This window comes from Gavia stellata, chromosome 13 (genome assembly GCF_030936135.1).
Source record: "Gavia stellata isolate bGavSte3 chromosome 13, bGavSte3.hap2, whole genome shotgun sequence".
Classification (NCBI taxonomy): Eukaryota; Metazoa; Chordata; class Aves; order Gaviiformes; family Gaviidae; genus Gavia; species Gavia stellata.
In genome coordinates, this window is record NC_082606.1 from 9,882,953 (window position 1) to 9,894,008 (window position 11,056).

General features: G+C 35.3%; 2 protein-coding genes across 2 annotated transcripts; one reads left to right on the forward strand and one right to left on the reverse strand.

Moving 5' to 3' along the window:
* The first annotated feature begins 34 nt into the window (after positions 1-34).
* DNAAF4 (dynein axonemal assembly factor 4) lies at positions 35-7,975 on the forward strand. The gene is made up of 9 exons (XM_059823988.1): positions 35-157; positions 734-881; positions 1,295-1,428; positions 2,442-2,679; positions 3,424-3,569; positions 4,230-4,339; positions 5,041-5,194; positions 6,367-6,472; positions 7,860-7,975. Exons 1-9 carry the CDS (start codon positions 35-37, stop codon positions 7,967-7,969), a joined length of 1,269 nt encoding a protein of 422 aa, XP_059679971.1. The 3' UTR covers positions 7,970-7,975.
* A 2,235-nt stretch (positions 7,976-10,210) lies between these two features.
* Positions 10,211-10,585, reverse strand: PIERCE2 (piercer of microtubule wall 2). Its single transcript, XM_009808218.2, has one exon. It carries the CDS (start codon positions 10,562-10,564, stop codon positions 10,211-10,213), a length of 354 nt encoding a protein of 117 aa, XP_009806520.1. The 5' UTR covers positions 10,565-10,585.
* Positions 10,586-11,056: the final 471 nt, after the last annotated feature.

An 11,056-nucleotide genomic window follows, 5' to 3' on the forward strand; every position in this document is an offset into this window, starting at 1 on the left:
CGGCGGCGGAGCGCCCGTAGCAACAGGCGCAGCCATGCCGGTGTGGCTGCGGGAGTACAGCTGGCGGCAGACCGGCTCCGCCGTGTACCTCTCGCTGCCGTTGCGCGGCGTTCGGGTCACCCCCGCCAACATCTTCTGCACTGACCAGTACTTGAAGGTGGGGCGGCCGCGCACCGCGCTCTCGCTCGTCTCATGGGCCTTCCGTCCTGCGGTACCGCCGCTTTGAAATGGGATGCGCCTGTGGCTTGGCGTTACTTTATAGCTCTGTTAACAAGCACATACTTAATACACCATTGCAGCGCTGTCAAGTTTATAGTCTTTTATAATATTTAATCTGTAATCTCCCTTTCTGTGCTGCAGGCTGTTAAATACCTATCCCACTAGAGATAATGACCTTACCACTGTTCTTCTCTGCACTAGTGCTCTTGCTGCTTAATAGGTGCCAGCTGCCTTTTCTCTCATAAATGGCCTGAATTATAGGCATCTGCTTTTATTATGAATAATTCTAAATTTGAGGTCCACGGCTTCTGCTGCAGTGCTGAAGAACTAAATTTTTCAATCTCTTTTCTGGTCTAATAAAATATATAACTTCCGTACTGGATACTAAGCAAATTAGTTTTGTCAATAGCATGTATTTCTTGAGGTTTACTGTATGCTTGTACCGAGTATTTTGAATAGCTGAGATTTACTTAAAAATTGTAAATATTAGTACAAATTAATTATGCTTTTCTAGGTAAGCATCCCTCCCTTTTTATTTGAAGCCATTTTATATGCACCTATTGATGACACAAATAGCACAGCAAAGATTGGAAATGGAATAATTTTCTTCACTTTGTATAAAAAAGAAGTGGCCATGTGGGATTCCCTAACTCTAGCAAATGGTAAGTTCTCTATTGTGAAAAGCAGATTGCATGTAAGAAACCCAAAAAGTTTGTGCCAAAACTACAAGCTACAATAAGCAATGTGAAACTTCTGCTGCTGGATGTCTGCTAAGTTAAACCTTGTTGTTTATTGTTAAAAATAGAAAGTATATGAAAACAGATGGAGAACATCTACTGGCTCTAGTGCACACAAAAAACCCCAATGTTTCTTGGAGAACTTACGTTTTGTGTGTAAGCAAATGTTAGTTTTTCTTTTTTAGACCCGGGCTTGATAGAGGCTGCTTTGTGGAATTTGAACCATGTTGCATTTTCCCAGACAAAGTAGCAAAAGGAATCCTGGTTTTATGAATATGGTACACAACAGTAGAACTTCAGGCCTAAATTACTAAAATAATTTTGATTTGTTTTTTAAGCTAACAAGGAGAAACTGCAATATCTAAGAGAGAATGCTGTTTTAAAAGCCCATGAAAAGGCAAAAGAGGGGACAGAGGCAAAAAAAATTATGAAACAGGAACACAAAAAATACGCTTTGGAGGCGACAATGAAGGTAAGCTTAGAAGGAACTCTACAAGATATGTATATGTAAACAATTACCAAGTAATCTGGCAGCTGCTTGGTTAAATGTACCTTAAAAATATGAAAAGTACTCATTTTTATTACAGTAGTGGAGAACCTTCTTACTTCTTTGTACTTAAAACATATCTATTACCAACTATGAAAATGATACAGAAAAAATACTTAGAAGTTGCCATTTTTCATTTGTAATACTAATGAAAATTTTTGTTGAGGAGCTCAGATTTTTGTGAGTTGAAAGGAGACTACAGTAATGTGGCAAAACTGTAATCTTTTGTGGTCTTCGCATCAGCGCAAGTGTTTAGTCATTTAGCACTGTCAAAATACTGAGTTTTTAAAAAATCTTTTGTATGCATTGTTATATTTTATATCAGACTTGCCGTGCATCGCCTTTTGTGTGTATGTATCTGTCGTTCTGCGTTTTATGTGTATTTTCTTTCTTCAAAATTTTCATGTATATAAAAAGTCTGGTCACTTCATTTGTGTTTAAAAGGATTTTTTAAAGTATACAATGAAATTTTGAGATTGCATATGCAATTTGGACCAAAATGAACTGCAATTAGTGACTTTGTTAGTAGCGACATTGTACCTATTCTGCCCATGTAATAATCTCAAAGAGAAAAGGAGAAATAAGAAATAGTGTATTAAAATGAAACCTTATCTTTTACAATTCTGTATATTCCAGAGATCTGCTTTGAAATATGGCTGGGATTTTCACTGTTTAAAAGTAAAACTTATTTCTGAATGTTTCTGGATCATACCCTAGTAGAGGTAGTGAAATAGTTAAAAAAAGGACTTCTAAAAGCTAATCAGAAATCTTTACTCTCCCAATCATTTTTAAGCATCTTTCATAACTCTGCTTGTACGATCACATTAATGATGACACTATGTTTGGGATATGAAACTGGGAAAATAATGGTAACTTTTACATACTTGTCTTAACTATTGTCAGATGTTACATACCTCAGAGGTTTATCATTCAAACAGCTAGAAGAAGCAGAAAGAAAAAGAATTGAAGATCTGAAAGAAAAGGAGCGGCAGAAGGTCACTGAGGAGTTAGAGTTATGGAAAAAACAGCAAAAAGATGCTGAGAACCAGAAGAGGGTACAAAAAGAAGGGGAACTACATCAAGAAGTAAAGCAATTAAAGAAGAAAAAGGAAAAAATGAACAAAACTAGGATTCCTAATGAAGGAACTTCTAAGACCAGACTCAAACCTACTAAAGGTTGTATTATTGAAGTGTATTTTATCATTCTTTAAAGTGTGGATATAACTTTATTCCTAGATGTCTCTAATTCTTCATTTATCTTTGTCTCCACCACATGAACCAATTCTTTTAGTTTGCGGTAATTTTAGCGTCTTTATGTTCAGGCAATTTGTTCAGCTGAAGCGTGTGAGTTCTTAGCTCTTGTTTAAGTCTTTGGAAATACAAAGGCAGGTTTTGTTCTAAGCTTTAGAAAAGTAAACCAGAAAGCCTTTTTGACAGTGTAATACAGACTTCCTGAGGGTGGAGTTCATGTTACCCTAAGTTACCTAACTGCTGGTTTTCATAGAAATAGGCAATCTCCTTTCACTCTCTCTGTCCCATGTCTTGGCCCCACAGAGGGCCAATTCAGGGAACTAAAACAACAGAAAATATTTTATTTTTATTTTGTTTGTTTTGGTGAGGTTAGTTTTAGCTCTTGTAGTTGTCCTGTCAGAGAATCATATAAGTGACAGAGATAGTGGTGTAAGAGGCATTTAAGTTCATTTGTGACAGGTAATGTAGCCAGTAAATGTATGGCATGGTACAGCAAAAACATACGTTTTTTGAACCTTCCCTTCAAAAGAACAAGTCTAAACCTTTCTCAAGCTATTAGAGGTTTAGTTCTAATGTGCAGAATTTCTGAATTAGACGGACTTTGGTAGAAAACCAGAAAAATCCCTTTTGCTTCATCTTTCATTTCCAGTACTCCATTTCTCTTCATAGGTCATGGTTCCTATAGTATGTTTTCAGAAAATTTAAAGGAAGAGCAGTTACCAGCTCCTCGATCTGCTGCTACAATTAAAATCAACTTTACATCACGAGTTTTTCCTACTGCTCTGCGAGAATCTCGCATCGCAGAAGAGCAGGAGGTAAGGATTGCTCTCTGTTTTAGTATGATGCTTCTACTGTCTTCCAAGGTGGTGAATTATTTACTGTTTATTCAGTAAGTTGAGAAAAATGTTACCTGTGCCAAAGAATGTTACCTGTGCAATATTCTTATATTCCAAGGAAGGCAGTCTTATTTAAATTGAGATTTAAAGAAACACTTCTATGTAAAAATTATTTTCACCAAGCATGTGATTGTGAAGATTAATAAATAGCATGTTCCTTTTTTGGGGAGGAAAAAAAAAAGGCAGCAATATTAATTTAATTCCTTGAAGTACAAAATTTGAAATCTCTTTACTCTCATACTTAAGATTCTTTAAGTTCTGCCTTCTTAAAAAGAAGCTCACAGTTAGCTCTTTTGACCTCTGTTGAATGAACACAAAGTGTTATTTTGGAAGTTCCAAAACAAACAAGCAAACAAAAATATATTAGTGATGCAGTAACCTTACTTCTCACATAGTAATAACACATTTGGGGAAACTTGGAAGTTTTTCATATATGACGTTATTAAATATTTTTCTCTGTCCAAAATATGTGGCAAATAGAATTCTTTTGATCGTAGTGAGTGAATAGATGAAAGCAAAATCCTTTTTTAGATTTGAATTTTCCTTCAGAAATAATATTTGCACGTGGTATATTTACAGTGGCTATGTAAACAAGCAGAAGCTCGAAGAACAATAAGAGCTGATTTGTCTGAGCTGGAAGATTTAAAAGAAGAGGAGAAGAATCCAGACTGGTTAAAGGACAAAGGAAAGTAAGCTAGGTTCCATTTGAAGGTGTATTTAAAATGAAATATTAGTTGTATAGTGTGTGTCTATTGTTTAGTTTTGGTATTTTCTATTTATCCTAGACACAGATGGTAAATGTCTACATAGTAGAGAATTTATTGACAGCTTATGGGGTTTGAATCTGGTAAAGTCATGAGATGCAGTTGCTGAAGCTCATAATGAACAAAATTATTGTGAACATATAATGCATATTCTTCTATGAGGACAGTTAAGTCAGTGCAATATTATACTTAGGTGGATTTTCTTTCATTTGTACTTTTTATTGAGAGGTTAAACATCTGTCTGAGACAAACTTTAGGAATTTGATAAAAATATTGGTATGTTTATATAGCTGTGTTATACAGAAAGGCAATCATAATCAGATACATAGCTTTCAAAATTAGTCCTGTGTGGTGCATATATATGTCCACCTCTTACTGTTCTTAATTGCTTTTTAAACAGTGACTATTTTTTTTAAGTTATGTGTCTATTTGCTATATCATCAGCATTGAGTTTGACTGAACTTCAGCTATGTTGTTCTCAGGAAAGGCTATAAATGGCCATTTCTGAGGAAAAGCTGCTAAAACTTCAAAATTTTGAAAATGAATTGTTAGCAATAAGTAGGTATTTATTTTGTGATGTATCACCTTGTTTAAAGTGCATGTTTCACTTTTTGTTTTATACTTAGCAAAATGTTTGCAACGGGAAACTATCTTGCAGCGGTAAATGCATATAGCCTCGCAGTGCGGCTAAACAATAAGCTTCCCCTACTGTATCTGAATCGTGCTGCTTGCCACCTTAAACTGAGAAATTTACATAAAGCTATTGAAGATTCCTCTAAGGTATAAATATATATGTTCTCAGACTGCCATCTTATACATGATTGTGATTTATTACTGTGATGCTTCTGTTTCAAGCAGATCTGTAAATACTTATTAGTGCGATTCAAAATTTTTAAATTTAAAAATTGATATAATGAAGCCATGGTGAAATATTAAAATTTGATAGTGATTGATTAATGAACTTTCAGAAATTTAAAACAAAACAACAACAAAAAACCCCCCAAACCATGCTTCCACACATTTGAGCTGCATGGCCATATGTTGATTCAGTACGTGATTCTTTACAGGTAAAATATTGTAGCAATACGTACACTAGAAAAAAAGACAACTTTGAGCAGAAAAAAATGAAAATATCCACAGATACCTTTGGTATTATGTTGTGTTGTTCTTCATTTGTTGGGAAGAAAAAAAAAAGGTGGTGGATGAGGAGGATACCTTAAAAAAAACCCCAACAAACCAGACATTTTTAAAGAAGGGCTGTATCATCTTGATGTTTTAGCCACCATTATTTGTGTAATGAGAGAGGAGTGATCTCATATGGCACCTGAATAATTTGGAGAAAGTTGTCCCAGAATTATTTTTTTTAACAAGTAAGTAATTGAGGCTTGAAACTTGTTTTTTCTAGTAACTACTGCTACAGCACATGTGCTTCCTGAGGGCTGCTTTTTCTCTTCTCTTCTCTTCTCTTCTCTTCTCTTCTCTTCTCTTCTCTTCTCTTCTCTTCTCTTCTCTTCTCTTCTCTTCTCTTCTCTTCTCTTCTCTTCTCTTTTTTCTCTTTTTTCTCTTTTTTCTCTTTTTTCTCTTTTTTCTCTTTTTTCTCTTTTTTCTCTTTTTTCTCTTTTCTTTTCTCTTTTCTTGCATGGTATATCATATCATATATGAAAATAGAATACATTATTTGACTGTAATAAACATCTAACACAGTATTTGTTACTTTTTAGCCATGGCAATGAAACTGTATTTAGCAAACTGTGGGGTGACAGATACAAATCTTAATGACTAGATTCACAAGCCATATAGTTGAATTTGAATAGTTATTTTTCTATTTGAATAGTTATTTTGTTACTGTGTAATAATAATAATTAGGTGAGAGAAGTGTGTGTAAGTTAGAAAAACCCCACAAATTATAGAAAATCTACCTCTAAATATTTTGGGTGTTTGCATTTGTAAAGGCACTAGAACTGCTGACACCACCTGTTCCTGATAATGAGAATGCTCGAATAAAAGCATATGTGAGACGTGGAACAGCGTTTTGTCAGCTGGAATTATATACCGAAGGTGAGACCTTGATTTTGTGAAAACATGCACATGGATTTATAGTGACATGCAGGTAATTCTGTTTAGCTCAGTGAGACTGCTCACACCTTTCTTTTTTCAGGAGGGATGTTAAAGGAGGCCTATACAATCTATGTCTCTTTTTGTTATGAAATGTTATACCACATTGCTTAATATTTTTATTTTTTTTAAATTTACTGGCTAATTGCAATTCCACTTGAAACATCTTTACGAGTTTTAAGAAAATTGATTGTACTCCTAATTTTATAAGTACATTTCCTCCATTGAGAAAGAGGCTTTAGCAAGTTGTGTATCCTGTTTGGTCTCTTGGGTAATCAGTCTTTCTGTGCATAATGGCCAGCTACTGCCCATAGCAGCTTGGTGGCCATGGAAGGTATTGGTGAGGAACGAATGACAGGCGAGAGATGAGGTATTTGCATTGAGAAGCATACAAATGTAGCATACAAACTGATATGAAACTAGGTTGCACTAGTTTTGCTGTTCATGAAGCAATGTTTTATTGGTTTTGAGATTATATTTACAGTATTTCCAACTATAGAACAAATTAACTTAAAATAACTGGAAATATTTCTGAAATATTTGCTTGTGAAGTGCTTAGTAACATATCTTTGTAAAATGTTGTATGAAACCCATATTGATGAGCAAAATGTTTCGTCGAGTATGTGTGATTTGTGTGAAAATACCTGAAATAAGTGTCCCTACTGAGTTCTTTGAAGAGTATCTGTTTAGTTTTGTAAGGCAAATTTACAAGTGAGTCGATAATAGAAAGTGAAGAATATTCAAAATGTCAGTGTTGAAATACTAAGCTTTTCACATTGGTTACCTTTTTCTATCTATGAGAATGCCGTTGTTGTTCCTTTACAGCTTCATTTGCATTTGGAAACCTTGTAAAAAAGACCATAAAACAAAATTTTATTTTACTTCCTGTACTCATGGTTTGCTTTTTTCCCCACCCCCAAGCTCTAGTATTCACAGTTCATGTATTTTTTCTTTTTTTTTATGCACTTTCATTCTGTCATTTGATTTTTCTCTCTTCTGCAGAACACTTTTGAACATTCCCCTCATGCACACGCATGTATATATCTATATGTGTGTGAATGAAGAGGTTCTGTTTTCATGTTTCAATACCTGAAAATGTTTATATAGTAGAGTGTTTCCACTAAAATGTTTTGTAAAATAATATAAGCAAAATATAAATTTATTTACTGACAAAAGTTAAACCTAATGTCATTCTGATTCCATCTTGCTCAGCAGCAAAACTCAAGGTCAATACTTCATGCGTGACTAGGGAGCAGTTATTTCCAGTTAGTTGCTAAAGACGATGCTCTTGCATTATTGATTGACATTCATATTACTGTGTCTATATTAGGTCTCCAGGATTATGAAGCAGCTCTCAGGATTGATCCTAAAAATAAAACTATAGAAAAAGATGCTGAGAAGATTCGACACCTAATTCAAGGAACAACGCAAGATTCTTAACAAAAAAAAAAAGAACTTTTTGAGAGGGATGCCTTTTGAGAGCATCAGAAAGAATCTCAGTTCTCTTCAGTATGTTGTTAACTAGACATTTTTCTGTTTCACTCAGAACACCTACAGAATTGGTAAAAGATTGGATATATGAATTCCTGTTTTTGGAAAGTATAGTATTATAACAAATATGATTAGATATATTTTATATCATTTTGATACGAAGTTGTCATTTTTGCTTTCTGTGAAATATTGGTGGGCCGAATATTAAAACATGCTTTTGGTACTTGATTTAAAGTTACTCATAACTAAATGAAATATTTGTTTGGAAATATCTACTGAATCTAGACAATGGGTTTTCAAACAAGTTCAGTAGCTCCATATAGTCAACGCCTGTTAACTTCTTATCTTTCTGTTCTGCACCAAAGGTGAAACAGTTATGTGTTACATGGTTGTGCTTATATGCTTTCCTCTTATTGTTCATAGTGTTTGGCGCATCTGAAACTAACACAGTGAATTTAGATACTCTAATTTAGGCATCCAGTTTGGAAGACCTCCACTTGGAAGCATAAAGGTAGATCTTATGTTGTGCAGAACATTCTTTTTAACGTTAAGTAATGTACATTGGATAGTTTCAGGCTATTTTGAAACATTTGTTTGGGCTGAACAAACAAGGTAATTGGAAAAATTATAAACTTGTAGTGTGGTATTACAGTGTAGTGGTAAATTAATCCTGTGTTAAATTGTTCTATCAATGAATATGACTTACTTCTTCCATCCTACTACAATTAGTAATCTTACAGTGTAGCTGTAAAGCATATTCTAAATCAAGAACATTGTTATTTATATGAAAATATACATTTTTCTTGAGCTGGTATTTTAATTTGTACTCTGTTGACTTTGACTCAGGAATACTGGTTTGATTGATTCTCAAAAAAGGAACCATCCTGGTGAGGTTACAAGTGTTGTAAAATGACATGAAGCATGACACTGTGCTTTCAAGTCCTGCACCTGTTGTTTTGGATAGTGGAAGAATGTAATACAGAATTGATTGCCTGGAACACTGGACTTGAAGTGGTTCTGTTTAGTTAGGCATTCTATCCAAATTGTGACCATTTTAACTACACTCCTTTCAGTAGCAGTTTTAGCAGACTTCGGAATTATCCACATCAGTCTGTTTCCTGAATACTGTTTATGACTGATTTCTGTCTTTAGAAGAAAATATTTATTATGCAGATACATGTTATTCTGTGTAAATTTTATACTCTTGGAACAGGGAGAAGGTGGAAGGGGTTGCTTCCAGTTGCTTTACTTAGAGCCTTGAGAGGAGGGCTGAGGTGAGTCAGAAATGTCTGGGGTAGCCGCTGTTCCTTCTTTCCCACAGATACCTGCTGCATTGCAATGGAAGGGGGTGAGAATACTTTATTTATAGCAGTTGGAAGGAGAGCACTGCAGGAGCTTTAGTGCCTCCATGGACTGTAATGGTGTACTTGCCAAAATATGGCTATTTTCTGAGGGGAAGTGGGGGCTAAGGAGGAGAGACAGTGGCAATGGGAAAAAGAAAATGCAAAGAAGTAGACACTGGTTCCAAGTTCCTCATTTTCTGTTTTGGGTCCAGAGCCTATTAGAACAATCTATATACACCTGTATAGGCTATTTGTATTGTAGTGTAGCTACTCAAGGCTATTTCTGATGCAGACGGGCACCTTTTTCTACTGCTGTGACACAGAAACAGCGCCCTCTTTAAAGGTTAGGGAAACCACGTGCTTGGTGGCACAAACAATATCTGCCTGTTTCCTCTGATTATATTGGGAGCAAATGGATGTTAAACTTCTGACTTAATACCTGAGCTGACGGTGGGTACACTGTATCAGTCACATGCCTTATGTTGGTATTAGCGTCCTGAGATGTAGGCATGTGGAGACTGACTTTAAGTTTTAAAACCAGAAAATACTTTAAGTAAAACAAATAAACCTTCAGGTCAATGTGTCTTGCACTTAACTCCTATAAAATTGGAGTTCTACATTTACGATACCAGTTTTGAAAATTTTTTCTAATGGGTTTAGGTCTGATTGAGAGAAGTGTATCACCAAATGGGCTGCATCCTTTTTTGAGACATCTTATTCACCCCAGCAAAACCCAAGTAGATCAGATATTGACAGTTACTCCCAGAATGACTGAAATAAGTCAGATTTGTTTTCTTAAAGCTAAGTGTCTAGTCTAAGTCTATGACAAAAAGATGGATATGCATTTTTACAGAGTATGCTGTAAATTGGGGTAGTCATATACCCTACTTCTGTCAATGGCAGTGTTTAAATAACTATCTTGAAATGACCCACGAGTGAGTAAGTGTTTTGAAAAGGTTTGATCCACTGGGTGGTAAGTACGGGGTACCATCTGTGAGATAGGGGTTATAGCACCGTATTCACTTGAAGTTGTTCTAAACAGTAAAACCTGAGGCTTTGTCAAAGAACCGTTGGTCCCGAGTGTTTTGGGGTCCAGCATACAGGAAAACACCGGATTGCCAGGATTTGCGCAGAGAGGCAGATGAGGAGATTGGTTTTGCTCAGTGTTCGGACTTGATGGCAGTTTCTTGGCAGAAGTCATCTTCTTTCCTTACTAAGGAGACAGATTTTAATTCAGTCCTTCAAATAACACGGCAAAGCATTTAAAATTTTTTATATGTTTGTGGTCAGAGCAGATGTTGCTCAAGATGTGCATTGAAATACATGCATGGCAGAGAGTGAGGAACTTAACACTGCTGACTTTTGACCTTATTTAGTAAACTGTGGACAGCGATAAATGGACTCACGTTGACAATGAAGTACAGGAAAAATTGGAATTTGCATCGGTTTCTGCATTAGTGACAATCTTGAGCATAGAAAATATCTTAATATGTGTGGCAGAAATAATTAGTATGTATAATAAAAATATGAATGAGAGTAAGAATATAGTGAGGCTTTGTGGATGGTTTGTTTTGGTTTTCACTTTTCTAATATGCAGAAATATGTATGCTAAAATAGAGCCCTAAACAAACCTCCAAATGACTGTACTTCCTCGCTCATGTTCACATGCATGCAATTTTTTTTTCCTCTGTAG